Here is an 18,531-nt window from a genome sequence, read left to right as displayed (position 1 = left end):
AACAAGAACCAGTGAAAGGAAACCACCAACAGCAGAAAGCTATTAAATTATTCTAAAAGGATCTTCCTGATCTTCCCTGGAAGCACATTTCAGGCAACTAGAGGAAAAAAAGACTTATGGTCATTGCCTAACAAACAGCTGCTACGTAACTTGCAACATAAACATGTACTTAGATGCTGACCTTCACGCACTGAAAACTTCAAGTAACACCAGAACATTTGTTTTAAGTCTCTAGAAAAACTATTATTGAGAACTTGATTCCCTTATAAAACGCAAAACTCTTCCGTGTCATTACTGTTAACATCAATGAACAGCTCATGAAACAGGTATAACAAATTGTACCTGACTGCCATTCTTCATTAAGAGCACTTTCACTGCTGGGGTTATTTTCATCTGCTTCATCCAGCTCTGTACCATTTGTCATGCATTTGATGACGTTAGCCTTTAAAGTAGATTCCTCTTCTTCACTTAATTCCTCAGGCTGCTCCCTAAGCAATTGCTCCATTGAGGCCCGGAGTTCCTGCAAATCTGTATCGGCCTCCCCAAACATGCTAGGAGAAAGTGGCAAAGACTATGTGAAGTTGTGCTTTTCAAGACAAACTCTAGGAAGAGTTCATATCTTTTGTTAAGCCAACAAACCAAAGACAGCGGAGCTTTTAGGAGAAGAAAAATGAGACAAACATTTGTATACATAGAACTATTTCTTTTCCTATAACTACTAGGTTAATCAAGCAAATTAGCACTTTCTGAAGATATTTATGTCCACAGCTCATCACAACAGTCCTAATACCACTACACAGTGCCAGGCACAGGGAATAAAGATCTGCCTAAGCAGACACTAGAGCATCTTGTAGAAGGACGATGAGACAGGTCATCTGTTAAACTTTATTAGGAAGATCAGTTCAAACAATCTTTGTACTCACGCCCTGTTATAAAACCCTGTGTTGCAAGCACAACAATACTAATTATGGTAAAATAATTAACCCAACTCAGACAACCAACTCTAAGATTCTTCTTCAGTCTCTGTCTAAGAGACTGTATGCTGGGACTCAAACTGGGCAGAGTTCTCTTTCCACACAAGCTCAAGAGGAGATGTGATAACTAAAGATCAGGTAGATCTGGATTACTCTGACTTGGCTAAGCACAACTGATGCTCCAGAAACCGCAGGTATCACTTTTCAAGAAGAGAACAGGAAAGATCAATTTAATTCAACATCAGAACCCTCACTTACGCAAAACATAACAGAAAACCTGAGACAAAAGCAGCACGTAGGCCAGGGGCAGCACTTCAGCACCAGAAATAACTGCAGAATTTGTTCCTCTGCTTTACGTTTCATCTTTTGTTCATTTCCAAATGTAGGATTTCAGGGCACTTTCTATATACGTGTGGGACAACTGCTGCAAGAACCTCCATTCCAAAGACTGTCAGCTAATCTTAATATGTGAGCAATAGGAACTGGCAGTAAGAGCCAACAAGTAGAAATACCTTTAAAATGAAGCAGAAGGAAGATGGGCTGAGGATAAGCAATGAAGTATTGAAAATAACTCGTGTGTTTTGCATTTGTTAATGAAATAAAAATAGCACAGGAATACAAATGCAGAGACAAATAATATTTGTACTAACATTCCCAATGCACAGGTATGAGTTAAATACCTTATCCACTAGCCTTGATAAATGCAAATTTCATGCATGCAGTCCTAAGACAGCAAGAAACTGATAAAGTTGGTTCAACCACCACCAAGAACAACCACAAAGCAACACAAAGACCTAAGCTCAATTTACACCGACAGGGAAGATGATTGCCTTGTTTGTAAGTCACACTGAACAAATGAAAATTTAGGATGATAGAAACAAAGGACAACTAAGAGCTAGGTGATAGAGTCCAGGGATGAGTAACAAAATGAACGCATTTTAAGGAAACCCTAGAAAGAAATGAAAACCTGAAACCACATAGAATTATCTGGAGCAAAACAGATCTAGGTCTCATCAGAACAGACAGACTGGATGGTTTTCATCCCCGCAGACTACTCAAGCTCAGTGCAACAGTCAGCCCAGGGTCAGACCTTGAGGCCCCTGGAAGAATCTGGGGGAATTTAAGGACATCCCAATACCACAGCAAGGAAGACAGAATAGCAGAGATTCCTTGAACATGAAAAGAAAGGATATACTAAAGAATTCTTCATTTTCAGAAGAATAGTAGCCATCAACTTAGATCTGTTTCAGGGGAATGTAAGGAGTAAAGACAGACAGAAAAGCATCTTGGATGCTGTAAGAGACTTTTTCTGCTCCTTTGCCTCAAAGCTTGCTGTTGGACAACTTCAACAAACAGACAAGTCCAAGAAATCTTTTGTCTGAAGACTTGCAGGCCAAAGGCAATGAGAGATAAGCAGCTGCTACACTGCTGATGAGCTGCCTTTTGTGGGCACATATCAAGCAATAGGACATGACTGCCAACAGGTGCTGCACATGATTCTAACCTAAGTGCCCAGGAATGCTGGGCAGAAGAAACGTACAAACCAGGAACACTGAGCTCGGTATCAGATACCCTGTGGCATCAAACTTGCCCTCTGCCTGATTCTCCTGGGCCTGCTACCTGAGACCTGCCTGCCTCCTAGATCTGCTGTCGGTTGAACCATTTGCCTGCTTGCTGCCTAATGTCAGCCAGTCTGCCTCCCTCTGCACCCTGAATTCTGCATCAGCTTTGGACTGTTGGAATGGCACACAATGGGACACTACTGCATCCTTGCTGGTGACTATCCCTGCTTTACTGAATTCTTACTCTCTTCCCATCTTTCCTATGGCCCACCTTCCCTTCCCCGTCGCCCTAATTGGTAATAATCACCAGCCTGTCCCTTCCCCATCACTTTAATTAGATAATAAAGTGCTCAGACAACATCTGACCACGCTTGCATCTCATTCTTACTCAAAGAATATCAGAGGATCTCCTCTCTCGCTCCGAGAATCAAAGCAAGACAGATGGAATTTGGAAACAGTTCAGACAGACATTGCAAATAGGACATCCCATCAACTGTGCCATTTTCTGAACAAGACTCAGACTGAACGCTGATTCAAACCAAACAGATATGAAATACAGGGTCTTTTGAAGTCTGGCTAGCTAAACAAATCCATTCTGGTCTACAATGGTATACAGTATATCATAACGTATAACCGAAAATCTTGATTTAAGACACCTTTTTAAATGCTCGATAATGCTACTGCACTCACATATCCTCCGAATCAGAGGGTCCTTCTTTGGCCTGCTCATCTTCTGTATCATCTATTTCAAGACTGTGTTGATGCTGCACATCTGCTATGCTGGGAACATCAACTAAGGTTCTGTACAGTTTGTAAAGATCCGGGAGCGAACACGTCCTCAACATCTGCAAAGGTAACAAAGCCTCGTGTTTGGAAACAACCCAAGTCTGAGGTTACAAGTTGCTTCGATCTGTTTTTTAACATCAGCTTTTATTTCTCAAAGTTGAATGCTGAAAACAATAATTTCAAAGCAGTTCCCCAGTACTAGAAGTTTAAAATACTATGCTGTTCGCAGAGGAAATAAAGCAACAGCGAAACAGTTTGCCTCAGTGATCCACTGAGATCTCAGCAAATTTAAGAACCCCCAAAAAACACTAAATATTCACCCCAATAAAAAAAGAAGCAGAAGCTAATTTTCACTCAAGTTATGAACTTCCTCTGGTTGCAATCAAGCAGGAAAACGGAATTAATTGCTCTCTTTGGTCTCTCTGTTGCGACAACAACAACAGAACATCTGCTGCTTTTCTCCAAGTTCTCTGCTACAATGTACAGCTCATCTGGCACTGCATTAACCATTTGGACACACACTTATGGCCAAAGAACGTGTCAAATCAACAAGAACATGACATGCTGAGATGACTCATTGTCATATGCTGACAAGCTTCATTACAAAGCTTGTCCACTGCTTTAAATCTGTACAGGGTACAAAGTTCGTTCTGTGCTTAGTGACAACTTCACTGTAAATCCCTTAGTCTGTGAAAATAGTCTCTCTGCAGCTCATCAAGAAACATTTATTCTTCTGAACACGCCAACAGCACCATCTGCAGTAATAAACTTCCTCATCAACCAACAGGTATCTTCCAGTATTCTATTAATCAAGGAGTGCAATTTCCATTCATGCATTCACAACAATAGCAGAATAACAGGAAACATTCTTCTTGGTCTAGCATTTCATCAGCTAGGAAGTCTCCACACCAAATATTGATCAAATTTGCAGATGTGCAAGTTGCCAATCACCCATGTTTCCTGACAAAGTAGCTTCCCTTCTACGCACTTCGCATTTTAGAATCTATCCAAGAACTGCACAGTCTTAGGCCCATTTCACTACTGGTTCCATACCTATTGTTAAATTATTTTTAATTCCATGTGATTTCACACTGCACTATCCCCTTTCTCTGAACGTTAAACCCAGTCACCTCATTACTAGAAATTGTGAAATGCCTTCATTGCTCTTTTCAGTTTTTATGATGGCAAAATAGTGCAACGTTTGTGAAACCGTAAAAAGGGGGAAAGGTAGAGAGTAAGAATCTCCTCAGTTGAATCTAAGTAACATCATTCCTCAAGTGATGACAGATCCTCCATAAACACTTGGAGGCATGTATGGGAACTGCTGAATCATGACCTGAACCTCTGATTGACCTGAGGCAGCCCTGCGAGCACAGGTGAAGACAATTCTCCCGTGTTACTGGAAGGCATGGAGCCTGGCTGCACCTCTCCTGGACCCCATGTGAGAGCTGACTACCAGTGAGGAAGGATCTCTTCTGGAGACTGTTCCTCTTGGAGTCTTCTGAGTGAGCCCAGGACAAGGGCAAGCTTTCCATCCTATCTTCTTTAGTGTGATAACCTGTTTAGCCTAACATTCCTGTCTGTTTTTTAATCATAACACCTGTATATTCATTGATTATACATGGCAGAATGCAGAACGTGAAACCTGAGACTCAAAACACCACGTGAGCCCTACTCACACAATGAACACAGTGCAATCACACTGCATGGCAGACACAATTAGATCAATACAAACCATTATGCCACCTGTTTTGGCCTCATGGAGACTCAGGAAGATGAAAAACATTACTGAAGAAATAAACATTTGTTACCTTTGGGTTGTTTGCATCAAACAGCCCTGTAGAAAGTCCAAAAAACAAGGAACTTTTCCCTTTATTTTTTGCAGGCGATCTGGAACGAGAACGAGGTACAAAAGGCTCTTCCTGGGAAGACTGAGATGATAGAACTGGTGAGGCTGTAGGTACAGCTGGGGGCTGTATCACCCTCTGGAATAATGGTTCAGGTTGCAGAGAGTCACTGGAACAAGTTTCTGAGGTGGTATAAAAAAGTTCATTACAAATCTAAATGATTTATACCTCCAAGCTCTCACGCAAAAGGAAACTAAAATGAACACAGCCTAACCAAATTCTGTTGTACAATTAGAAGGAAAATAGATCATACCATAAGAGTATTAAAGTCTGTTTGGATTACTTAAGTAAAAGCATTATTATGTGAAATTCTCCCATGTTTTTTTTAAGAATCCTTAACTCCTAGCTACAGTCTATTCCATTCTTATGCCCTCTTGTTTACCATGGTCCAATGTGTATCTGCAATGATGGAATCGTCCACTCTCATTTTTTTCCTTGCCTTATACTAGATTTCTTCAAACTTATCTCAACATATGTGTTTCAACACAGGAAAAAACGTACAGACTGCTTCATGGAGAAATTAATCAATGTCTCAGTATCACCAACACTACTGTAGATGTATTTTCCCTTCTGGTATAAAATACTTACATCATCTGGAATTAGCTTAGAAACCTCAAAAAGCAAGCAACTCCTCCAGGCAATAAAAACAACAGATTATCATGAACAGTTGTTTAAAATACATCTTATTACTCACGCTGCATTTTAACATTAATATTAGCCATGTCAACAAACGAAGAACACTTTTACCAAGTAAAACCACCAGGCTTCTTAACACTTAGAACGGTCGTTTTAGAAGATCATAACATTATTGTGAATGATATTCACTTGTTATTGTGCTTGATATTTATTTGTAAGTAATAAAGAATGGGCTATTCTCCCTATGTATACGTAACATAGCTTTGATGCTACATCTTTTCTTCCAAAGTGGCAAAAATAATACCCACAAATCATCTTGCTAACTCACAACAAACTTGTCCTGAACTAAAAACTAGAATGAAACAGAAAATCTGCTCTGTTGGGTGAGTGAAGAAATGAGAAGAGGGATAGCTCAGCATTCTGTCCCATCAGTCACAACACAAAATACACTCACTGACCTCCTGGAGCTTCATTTTGTGATTGCACTTCATCAAGCGCTGCTTTCTCCAAAGCTGCTTCATCTCTTCTGTCATGTTGTGCACTATTAGAAAACAAAATTTAAAACAGTCATTAGTCCATTGAAAAGATCCTCAACCAGGAAGTACAGACAAGCAACAAAGCTTTAGGTAAGCTTTATGTTTTAACTAACATAGCTAGTTATCTGAATGAGAGAGAGAGAGACCAATAAAGGAATAACTCACTTATCCTGTTTTTCTTTCACCCACACTTCATTAACAGAAATGGGAAATTCCTTGCTCTGGTCCGTTTTATTTTCTTCAGTTTCTTTCAACACCTCTGCTTCCAAATCATCAGGCTCTAAAATTAAGTCATATCTTGTTAGAAATGAATCCCAAACCACAAGTTTTTAGTGTTTAATAGCTGGGAGTCTGCTCTAACAGTATTACTGTGCTCTTTGCATCTGTTGTCATCTCCATATAAATAAAAGGGATGCATTACTTTCAGAGCAACCTACATATTTGGAATGAACTTGTACTGTTCTGTAATATTTTTAATTTAAATTTTAGCCAAAGTTGGCAAGATAATCATGTTTTGCTGCTTCAAATTTTAAGATAAAAAGGTACCTGAGACAGACTGTTGTGTTGGCTAACAGCCAACATTCTCAGTATATATATAACAAATATAACTAAGCCTTACATTTATTTTTTTGAAGCAAAATACCACCATCCTCAGTTCTATTAAAAGCAACTACTTGACAAGGACCAAAATACACTGAAGCTCTAAAAGCTTCCTGTGTCTACCATTTATAAAGCACAAGAAAATAGGAAAGAGAACACAGAAATGGCAATAACAAAAGAACAGGTAAGAAAGTTAGCAAAGACAGGAAGCAACAGAGTTTGTATGCAGGACAAACTCACCCAGAATGTAATTCTACTAGTATGCTAAGTCACACCCCAACAGCAAGCAGTAGGAACTGTGCAGTACAGTATTTGGTTGATGGCATTATTTAAAAATAAACAGACTCGTTTATATTAACAAGTCAATTCCATGGCTTTTTGACAAAGGGAAGATCCTTGCCTTGCTGCACACCCATCTTAATTTGTAACTACTTGAATGAGTGAAATATTTCAGCGTCTTTTGCTATCCAGCTTATGCTGCCATTCTGAATGGTTAGGAACATTGCAAACTGAGGCAACACACGGAAGCATCAAGAATATGGACAGAATATGTTCCTATCACTTCAAAATTGTTCTCAGTAGATTAACTGCGAAGCTAGCACTTCCTACACTTGCAGCATAAATGGTCACCAGCAGTGCTTACCATTTATTACATCTATTTCTTCCAGTACTTCAGTTGGTAGCTGCAGCTCTGCTTCTCCTAGAATCTTCAGGACCGAATCAGTAGGGCTTTTGCCCCAGACTTTCCTGCGAGGTTCACCAATATCCAGCCTAATTACTTCTCCCATAGTTTGCCCTGTCAAGACACAAAAACATGTTAAACTGTCGTTCACTTAATATATAGTAAACAAAAAACCTCCACAAAACTGAAAACTACAATTTCAATATCATGCTCCTCACCTCAAGTCAGAGAGCTTAAAGACTATGGTGAGAAGTCTGGAGTTCCTCTTCTGCCAACTCCTTTTAATGATAAGTTAGTAAATTTACAATCGACAATTATCATCATCTACTTCACAGTAAAAGCAAGGATTATTTTGATCAATTCAGGTACTCCGGAAGAAAAAGTTTGAGAGATGTTTATAGTTGTCAAAGTCTGTCTTAATACCACTTCATTAAAAATTTCACCTCTACTTCTACCAGCTTGCTCATATGGAAGAAAAAAAATAGAAAATCCCTTGTCATAAGATATCAGGACGTTTTTTTTTCTTACTATTTCTCCCTCTGAGGAAAACAGAGGATAAAAAGTGGTGTATGGGAACTGCTGAGTCACAGCCTGAACCACTGATTGACCACCTGAGGCAAGGACTGATTCAGCCCTAGGAGCATAGGTGAAGGCTGCAGCCCCCATTTCAGGGCTGACTGCCACCCCATGGGGAAGGGTCTCTTTCCGGACATCCCTCCTTTGTGCAGCTTTCCTCTGTGAAGAACCTAGAATCTTTCTGTATGGGTGAGCAATCTTCTGCCATTCCTTTATCGTGCCAATACACGCACAAACACATTGCACACTACACCTGTAGTGCAACACCTTTTCCCACTTTATTGATCCATTCAATGGTTGCAAGTGGCAACAAAGAAACACAGAGCAAAAAAAAGTTCATTTATTTTAACTGCATCTGTTCTCTGTTAGATTAGTGCCTATTTAACAGACCCTTAAAAAGGCAGCTTGAAGAAATAAACCGTTTATTTAATTAGGCAACTATTTGTTGAGTTTATTCTTTACATCGCCTGCAGGTTATTTATCTACTAAACACATGCCTTACTCCTTACCCAACCAAATACATAGCCGCCTTCTTTAGAAGCAAACAAGATACAAATGATAACAAAAGGGTAGTAATAAATGAGGACTTGATATAAAGCAGGCATTACACAGTGCCAACTGATTCACTGATATCATGACAAGAGTGCTTACGGTCCGTTCCAGAGAGAGACTCTTCCATTGACAACTGAGCTAAAGGAACTACCAAATCTGATGCTCTTGACGCCCATCTTTTGCGATCTCCTAGAAGTGGATAGTTATCTTCCTGCTCTTCTTTACCATCTTCAGACCCATCCGACTCAGAGATGTTTTTATCATCCTTTCTTCCTTTCTCGTCTTCCTGAGCTTTGAGATTTTGATTTAATCTTTTCAGTATTTGCCGCTTGTTCTGAAATAAGGATCAACAGATAATTACCTAAAACAGCATCTTTCTTGAAAAGGAAAAGAAAATTCAACAGAACGCAGCCTGACATACCTGCACTGCAAGATCTGGCTTCTTGACTTCCTCTTTAAACTCCTGGGCAGCGGTTACATCTCCATCCTTTAAATCCAAGAAGCAGGAAAAATAAGGTAGAAGGTACAACAGAAAAAATAATCTTTATCTACATAGTGAAAGGCTCTTAGAGGTGACTTTTCAGTGACAAGCATAGGTAGATTATGACAGACTGCACAACACTTCTGGATTTGTGGTGCTTCACAAGCACTTTAAAGGACAGAAGTCTGACTTCCTTGCTATCTTAAGCAGTGAGCAAATTCATCTGTTAAGTAAAAACTCACAGCATAATAAAGGCAGAGATAAAGCTAGATGTGTCACACACAGCAAAATGACACTCAGATCCAATGCTAGAAAACAGCAACCGTGTGAGAACAAAAAAGTTGGGAGGACAGAGTCTAGGAGCATTTGTCAAGAAAAGCATAAGGCACAAAAGACAGTTTTCATAATGACAGCACATATATTACCAAGTCAGTAAGAATAAGAATAGTACTGCCTTAGTATTCAAGAACACACAGAAAACCTGCTTGGACAAAGTTGACTGGCACCAATTACAGCAAGTAAAGGCAAATACTGCATTATGCAGAGCATTTTTCAGAGAAACACTTCACATTCTTCTTGATCTGCTTCAATTACAAGAGCAGTACAGTTTGAACTACTGGGTAAGCCCCTTCAGAGTCTTAAAAACATTCACAATGAGCTGCCTTCAGAAAGCATACTTGGTTTTAAACTGTAGATTAAATATGCATAATATTTCAACATAATTGAAGGCAGGAATGCAAAAATTATAATCATTATGCACAAGGCTTGTCCTTCTGATCAACTAAGCACTCTGCTTTTCAGTGAGTTATTCTCTTACTTTGCTGTAAGACGGATGATCCACATGAAAAAAGTGCTCCATGATTTAGACATTTGCATCAGAACACAATTTATCTTCCCAGCTATCAACTGACACCTTTCAGTTACATAAATCACTTTGTGCTAAATTTTAATTGTATTCCTATCGTCATATCCAAGTTCATACACGGTCTATAACCTTGTACTATAATTAAATCTATAACCTAGGTAATAATACAAAGGTTAGCATTCAAATTAACAGATTGCATTTAAAACACAAGTTGTGCAGTCACATGCTGAGTTTTTATGGTATTGCTTAAATCAGATGACAGTAAACAAACACGTAAGCATTGACACTATTGGGACCAAAGACCACAGAAAATATAAAATTGGAATACTGTCTTAAAACAACAAAACCAGACCATGCTGTCACACTTGAGTGTCAGACTTGTTATAATCAGTATATGCTTTCAAAGTCAGTGAAAAGAATCAAGGATATAAAACGGACTGACTTAACATTTATCAGTTCCACTCTACTAGGGCACAGATTACAAACTCATTAACACCTGATTTCAAGGGGCTTCATGTGAGAGAACCTCTTCTTCCTCTAACCACGACTTCATTCATCAAAAAAGAAGTTGCTATTTTGTCCAAAACTGACCAGATTTGAATTTCAGAATACAGATGTATTTCAGCAGCTTATAAATTGGTAGTCTTTTTTTCTTTGAAGCAATCACTATTTCTTCTACCTAATACACACATTCTCCTAAAAATTCTTTTTCAACCCAGTCTGCTTGTCTGTTTTTTTCATTACTTTTATTTTTTCACAAGACTACCTACCACTCCCACTTCTTTCAAAGCAGAAGTCATGGAGATGGGCTTAACTGGAAGCTGTTGCTTAGGAAGAGATACTCCAGGCTCTTGTGTTCCGTGCACAGGACTGTGTCCTGCTGCTCCCACATGACAAGGCACATTAGGATTCTTTACTCCTTTAGCTATCAGCTGTAAAGATACATTAAAGAAAAAAAAAAAAAAATCAAAGACCGCACATTCAACACAGTATGCTCAGATACACTCCTGTAAACCTTCAGGAAGAGCAACGTTGCACATTTTTGTACTAAATGCAACTGTTAATTACACATGTTAATTACTGCCAATTTACCAGCTCCACAGCATTCTGTATTTTTTGTAGTTATCACTAGTTGGACTTCTCTCCGCAACACACAATCCAATGAAGATTATATACATTTTGGTAAGCAGCAGATAATCAATAAAATACTAAACATAATCCTTATGACTGGCTCCTGCTCTCCTCTATTTCAGAAGGCAAACTTGTCTAAGGTAGAAATTCACAATGAAAAACTTCATTCATACAAAGACACGGCACTACATACTTAGTGTACATTTGCTTACATGTTCTTCCCAAGCTCTCTTCTCTCTTTCGTATGCTTCCTTCCTCTTTCGCTCTAACTGTTCTTTCAGAACTGCAGCTCGAGCATTTGCTTGGGCCTGTAATAAGCAAGCAAGGAAAAAAAGGATCAACTATATACACAAAAAGCATTAGTACACAGTTCTGCTGAACATTTTAAAAAGAAACATTCTTGGATCACTTCATGTTGTTTTCTGTAACTAAATTCTTTACAGACTGCACAGACTCGACTGTTCCCGTACCTCACCTCCAAGTGAAGAATTTCCACCTAAATTTCCCCTCTTAGGTTAAAACTGCTCTCCCCCCATACCCCAAACCTGTCATTATCAGACCATCTAAAAAAAGTTGGTCTCCCTCCTGTTTGTAAATTCCCTTCAAGTACTGGAAGGTCTCAATGAGGTTTTCCTGAAGAAATCTTCTCTTCCCCACGCTAACCAAGCCCAGCTGCTTCAGCCTTTGTTCACAGGAGAGGTGCTCCAGCTCTCTGATCATCTTTGTGGCCTTCTCTGGACCCACTCCAACAGCTCTGCATCTTTCCCCAGCTGCAGGCCCCAGGCCTGGACACAGTACTGCACATGGAGCCTTCACAGGGGCAAAGTACAGGAAACAATCCCCTCTGGTGCCTCTTTTGATGCAGCCCAGGATGCAGTTGGTCAGTCGGGCCGCAAGTCCACAATGCTGGCTCATGTCCAGCTTTTCATCATCCAGAATATCAACCACGAACAATTAAACATACAGCTTAATCTGTCAATACTTCTTCAACAAATGAGAAAAGCTTCAGCTGCTGCTTCACCTCTAGTTTTAAGGTTAGGCATAAGGTCAGCTTGTTTGTACATTGCTCCTTGAAGACGAGGGGACAAAGTGAATAAGTAGAGTAATTCTTGCTACAGAGCATGGTAGAGGTGGTTATTAACGTAGAAAGAACAAGGAGAAAAAAGCTCAAAGTAAAAACTGGATTCCTGTGAATTACACTTGCTTTCAACTACCGAACAAAACAAGATTCCAAGTAGTCTGCAATAGCCCATCCTACGATCTACCTGTGGCCCTGTCTGCACAAGCAAAGAGTCATTTATTCTTTAAACTAGAAGTTATTTATGCTACATTTTCCTTTCCCTTTCACCATCAAAAGGCTATCCTAGCTATTATACCCAAGTGCCTTGAGCACTACAGCTAGTACATAGGGCTAATCTCAAGCCCTCTATGGAATGGATGGGACCAAAATCTTCATATGCTATGCCACATCACAATGTACTTGAAAACTAAGATAAATCAGTTGAATGCAGCTGTTACCTCAGTACAGTATCTATGACTTATGAGAGATGAAAACCTCCATTACTCAATGTGTAAACAGATATTGATAGCAAGAAACTTTAAGTTAAGAAGGCAATTTTAAAACCAATGAGTTCCACTTCCTCCCTCCCCACAATTACCTTCTGTGCTTCTATCTTTTTGCGTTTCATTTCTGCTTCCTCACTTGACTCTTGTCCATCAGAACTGGGAGCTTCGTTCTGCAAAGTATGAGTCCTCAATTAATTATCATTAGCACCTGTTTTTAACAGCTGAGAGATAGAACTGACCAACAGGATTATTCAGACTGATCACCTGACTAACACAAGTCAGAATTCTACATGGTAAATTCTCAAATAAAATAACAAACTGGCCTAAACTTGCTTTTTGAAATTACTGATAATGATATAAAGTTTCTACAAACAAGAAAGCAAGAAATTAATGGATCTAAAGTTGCACAGGCAGTGAAAGTTGATCCAACAACGCTGGGAAGACTGAATGGGTGGATGGCTGTTGGTGGAGAATGGACACAAGAACATGTATGGTGTATTTCTGAAATCTCTGTTTTTAAATAACTCCTATTCCATAACTTCTGCATAGTGCAATTTACAGAACAGACTGGCAGAGTTGAGTAAAAAAATCAAGTCTCACAGAAGGCTTGAACTGTTAAAGCTCAACTTGCACAGACCTCTGATTTAATACAAACTATTTAGAAGCCTATTTAAGTAGGCTTCGTGCAGTATAAGGAGGAGTCCTAGTAGAAATGATTTCACAAAGCCCGAGCAAAAAATCTTACGTAGCTTTTTTCCAGTGGGAGGTTTGTGTCAAATTCTGATGTAACTTTACATTGCCCTGTCTTTAAAAGATTGTTAGGCTACACGTACCGAAGCTCAACCATTGGATTCCAACAAATTTTGTTAGTTCCAGAAGGAGAGATGGAAATACACTAACTGTGGAACAGAATTAAATGGTAGAAATATATGTAAAACTGCTTCTGAGAGAAATGTTTCTGCAAGGATAGAAGATCATATCCCCTAGCCAACTTCTGAAGTTATTTATTTTTCAAACTGACCTTCTCTCCACGAAGTTTCGCTTTAATCTGTTGACGTTCATTGAAGTTCTGTAGCCGTATCTGTCTTAACCTTGCCAAATATTCCTAAGGCAAAGAAAGGAAGCAATTTTCAACTGCACTGAAACCATTTGTAGCACGGTTAGCTTACAAAACCAGTTAAGATTCCACAAAAAGTGAAATTAAATGAGGGGAAAAACATAATTACTATTGCTATAGTAACATATAATAATTCCCAGAAGAACATTCATCCAATGAAAACAAAACTGAAATTTACATTCCTCAGTAGTAAGCTACTATTGTACTTGACACAACCAGGGACCAGGAATGGTTACACATGTTACAACACAGTTACATCATACAGATATGTATGCAAGTTCAAGAAACTTTTCCAGGCAGACATTTTCTCCTAACTGTTGTAGACAACAGTTTTATGAATATTCAAAATAATATTAATAAAATAATTACACACCCACATTCCAGGAATAAATTATTTCCTAGGAATTTATGAAGTCCTTTCATTGTATTACGATGATGAACCATGCAGGGAAAAAAGGCACAATGAAGTTCAAAACAGAGCTATTTCTGTGATGGAAGTGGCAAACATGCGGCAAGCATACCTCTTCTTCCTTGTTTCGAGATTTCCTTCCTCTTGCAGACATGGGCCTGCCTCCATAGATATCTGCCACGTTTTGCAGTGTACCCTGTTTGCCATTTAATGGTATCAAATTTAAAATGGCTTGGGCAGTCAAATTATCTGACTCATCCAGTAACTGTCCACTTAGAAGAAACCAAATCCTTTAATGATCTGAAGCTGCTCTTAAGTTCAACGATAACCTTGTTTCATTTACAAGTAATATCTGACAGTAAGAGCTGACAACCCTGAGTAGCCACAAAAGCTAGTTTTAAACATGGTAGAGGTCTTTTCCCTGCAGCTTGTCTTCCCCTGCTGTGTTAGAAAATGTTCTTGAGCAGCAGTTTTGGTACATCTATAATACACATAAACAGCATCACACAGTTGGTATTTCTGCCACCACTGAGCAAAGCCTAAAATGAAAGTGTAATCTTCATATGTACATTAACCATTTTCTCATCATAATATGCATCTTTAACACACTAGAAGTAGCAAATTCAAGAATTTGCATGTGCATCTTAAGTGTATAATCTCGGGTAGTGGGATATATTCAGAATCCCCAATGTAACCAAAAGGATTCAACTTTTAAGGGAACACTAGCAGAAGCTCAACTCCAGACAGTGCAAGAATCATTTAACCCAAAGTTCCCTACTTGGTTTAAAATTAAATACTTTTGCTAATCATAATATTCTGACCCTGCTGAACTCACGAAAAATTATCTTCAACACATAATGACAGTAAATGCATGTAAGATTGTTGTATAGACCTTCTGCCTTTTAAAAAACTTGGTATTTTGTTTATCAAGGCTTGAGTGTAGAGAAATGCCTGTACCTCAACACTGCAGTTAAGTTTTATGAGCAGATGGACCAAATCCAAATATTCTGGCTACATACCCTTTCAGATTCAGCTAAAAATCAGTAATTTAAGAACAAAGATTTGTTCTAAACTCCTCTGGCTTAGTCTCTAGGGATAAATTACAAGATTTATTCTCATAGGTAAGAAATAGCACACAACCATGAGAATTCTATGAATTTTAGTTTCAGCTGGAGTGTTAAGTAAAAATATAAAATAGAAGCGTATTTTCCCTATTTTATTTTTCAGAAAACAGATAGTTTTCAAAATTAAGTTTTATTTTAGGCATGTTCCTGAGCTTTTGAAGAAGCTAACTGGCACTTTACAAGTAATCTTGCTGGTCCTCACTGTGGCATCCGCATGAGCTTTAAGTTTTCTCCAACTAATGAGGACCTTAAACAACAAGAATTGGAAGGAAGCTTTTGATAACTGGTCTTATTAATACAGACAATTAGCATTAATCATTTACACTGGTCTACTTAAGTGAACATACTAAAATCTACAAAGACCAGGACTCAGTGTCTTTTAATGCCCCACAGCTACAAAGAAGCACAAGGATGAGTCAGCAGTTGTCTTAAAGACTGTAACGTTGGAAACACCACTCAACCACCAAGTTGAACTGTAGGGTCACTTAAAAAAAAAAAAAAAAACATATCAAATGTAACCACATACTAAACTAAGGTTGGATAAATTAACACAACCACTTGACTTAGCATTCACACAAAAACCTCCATCTTACCTGATTCCTATCCATTTTTCTTCTTAAATTATTCTGGTCTAGAAGACAGTACCATCCCTATGTTACAGAATCGTAGAACGGCTCAGATTGGAAGAAGCCTTCAAGACCATCCTGTTCCAACCCCTCGCTGCGGGCAAGGACACCTTGAACTAGACCAGGTTGCCTGAAGCTCCATCCAATCTGGTCCTGGACTCCTCCAGGGAGTTCCACAACTTCTCTGGGCAACCAGGCCCAGTGCTGTGGTACACCAAGTAAAACAGTTCTTCCTGATGTCTAATCTAAATTTACACTCATCTAATTTCAAGCCTACCTGTTGTCTTATTAATACAAAACCTTTCGAAAAGCCCCTCACCATCTTCCCTACAGTCTCCCTTCAGGTACTCAAAAGCCACTATGAGGTCCTCCTGGAGCTTTTTCTTCTCTAGACTGAGCAACTCTTTATATGGAAATTACTGCAAGCCATACAAGGTGTCACCCCTCCTTCCTCCCCCCCAAGTACAAACAGGAGAAAGCTGCTGAGAGCTTCTGCCATCAGTGGTAACTGATACATTAATATGGAGCCCTGGCTTAGAGTTAGAGCCTCTCCATTTTATTACAGCTGCCCGTTAAGTGTAAAGGCTCAGCTGAATACACTAGAGAAACAGCAATACACAGTGCATACCTGGGTAACTTGCATCAGTGAAATCATATAAAACTACATTAATGCCAAAGTTTAAAACAAATTAGAAGCAGGTACTATGACTGACTCATCTACAATGAGGCAGAATGAACTAGTACTATTTCTATCACAAAGGTTTATTGGTCTCAGAGGCTTTAAAACAGAACGACATTTTAAAAAACAGAAGACTCATACTTTAGAACTAACGTACTAACCTAAGGATACTTTTGCATCAAAGCTAAAGTATCTTAATAAAAAGCATGTCTTCAGGAAAACACTACTATAGTTGAGTTCAGTTTATATGCAAGCACAATTTCAACCAAAATTTCACATCTATGACCAGGAGTAAATGGTCAACACTGTTCTGAAGCTTACAATATCAAGTAAGACATGCACAGAAGAGGTATTTTTTCCCCTTTGATCATGAACTTACACAAATGAGACACGTCTGCACAATTCCAGTGCCTTGGTTGGTTTGTTAAGGTGTACCCCCCCTCTTTTTTTTTTTTTTTTTAATATGTAGAAAAATATTTAGTCAGTATTTCATGGCTACAGTACTAATTTAAAGATCTGTAAAGCATTCTGAAACAGTAACACACAAAGACTGCATTTTCCATACCATGTGTCCCTCAGCACGAGCTTTGTTTTGCATGGCTTCCCTCTTTCGTTGCCAGAATTCTTCAACTTGCTTTGCTCTTTCTGCAGGTAACCATCCTTTCTGCCTGAATAATTGTAACACATAGCAAGCTCTAAGCTTCAGAAATACAGCATTCATACAACCAGTGCATTTTTCTTAACTGGGAAACAAATAAGAAATTAACTTTTTATAAGTAACATATCTTCAGAAGAAAGCCTTTTATAAGCCAAAATGTTCAAGTCAGACTTTCACAACATGGAGAAAAATACACTCAACAACACAGGAAATACAATTGAACTCCCTTCCAATACAGTGTTGCTCTCTTGCACGTTCTGTTCATCAAAACAAAAATGAATGTCAAACCATGATTTTAGTGTAGTTATTACTGGAAATTTCTCAGCTTGTCTTACTAGTAAAACACGGATAAAAAGTACAAAAGATGAATCCCTTCAAGACTTTCCTCTAGAGACAGGCTAGAAGTCTTCATAAGCCACCCGTTAAGATATCCTGTTGGATATCTTATACATATATATAAAGAAGAGTTTTAATTGGCTCACAATTGCCCAAATTGCTCGGCAAGTCTGATCTAGGCTTGGAGCAAGAGCTTCTATCTAATTGAAAACTCCTCAATGGTGGTTTTCAAAGGGCATTTTGGTTAACTTAATGAGATTTTTGTTCAGTTATTTTTCAAGTGAGCTTTCCTGCCACAAAATTAAGCAGAACAGATATTTTTTCGCATATCCTGCCCCTCGTCAGAGACCTGTAAGGTTAGACAAGAAGGCTGTGTTCACATCACTGTAACAGCACCAGGCAAGTCTCCTAGTGCACAAATACGATCACTTGGTAGAGGAAACAATTTCTAGAAGAACTGATTAAAAGGAGACTAACGAGAAAACTCCCTAAAGAAAACAAATGAAAAACAAACAAAAAACACTCTTGGACAGTGTTAGAAATCCTAACAATCACAGAATGATGAGACAATTCCCTTCGCAAGGCTCCCCCGCAGCCTTGTCTGATTGTACGTAGAGTGCTAGCAGTCCAACAAATGGCAGGAAGATAGCAAGAAAAGCTGACCATCAGGCTGAAACAGCCAAAGAAAAAATATTTTGCCATACAGAAGCTACTGTTAGCATTTCGTA

General features: G+C 38.8%; 1 protein-coding gene across 1 annotated transcript in view; it reads right to left on the bottom strand.

Moving 5' to 3' along the window:
• NEK1 (NIMA related kinase 1) overlaps positions 1-18,531 on the bottom strand; it is a gene marked incomplete at both ends in the record, with an annotated part of 44,741 nt that overhangs the window by 6,669 nt on the left and 19,541 nt on the right. Inside the window, 14 exons of the mRNA XM_079534646.1 lie at positions 343-551; positions 3,227-3,381; positions 5,134-5,351; positions 6,324-6,406; positions 6,567-6,681; positions 7,645-7,797; positions 8,911-9,145; positions 9,233-9,298; positions 10,928-11,089; positions 11,501-11,596; positions 12,947-13,024; positions 13,876-13,959; positions 14,493-14,576; positions 17,375-17,477. Of these exons, the coding sequence (XP_079390772.1) occupies positions 343-551; positions 3,227-3,381; positions 5,134-5,351; positions 6,324-6,406; positions 6,567-6,681; positions 7,645-7,797; positions 8,911-9,145; positions 9,233-9,298; positions 10,928-11,089; positions 11,501-11,596; positions 12,947-13,024; positions 13,876-13,959; positions 14,493-14,576; positions 17,375-17,477 (1,841 nt within the window). The remainder of the gene's footprint in view (positions 1-342; positions 552-3,226; positions 3,382-5,133; positions 5,352-6,323; positions 6,407-6,566; positions 6,682-7,644; positions 7,798-8,910; positions 9,146-9,232; positions 9,299-10,927; positions 11,090-11,500; positions 11,597-12,946; positions 13,025-13,875; positions 13,960-14,492; positions 14,577-17,374; positions 17,478-18,531) is intronic.

This window comes from Tetrao urogallus (genome assembly GCF_951394365.1).
Source record: "Tetrao urogallus genome assembly, chromosome: 4".
In the NCBI taxonomy this organism is placed as follows: domain Eukaryota; kingdom Metazoa; phylum Chordata; class Aves; order Galliformes; family Phasianidae; genus Tetrao; species Tetrao urogallus.
Note: the sequence above shows the minus strand (reverse complement) of the source record. Positions and strands in the feature narration are given on the sequence as shown.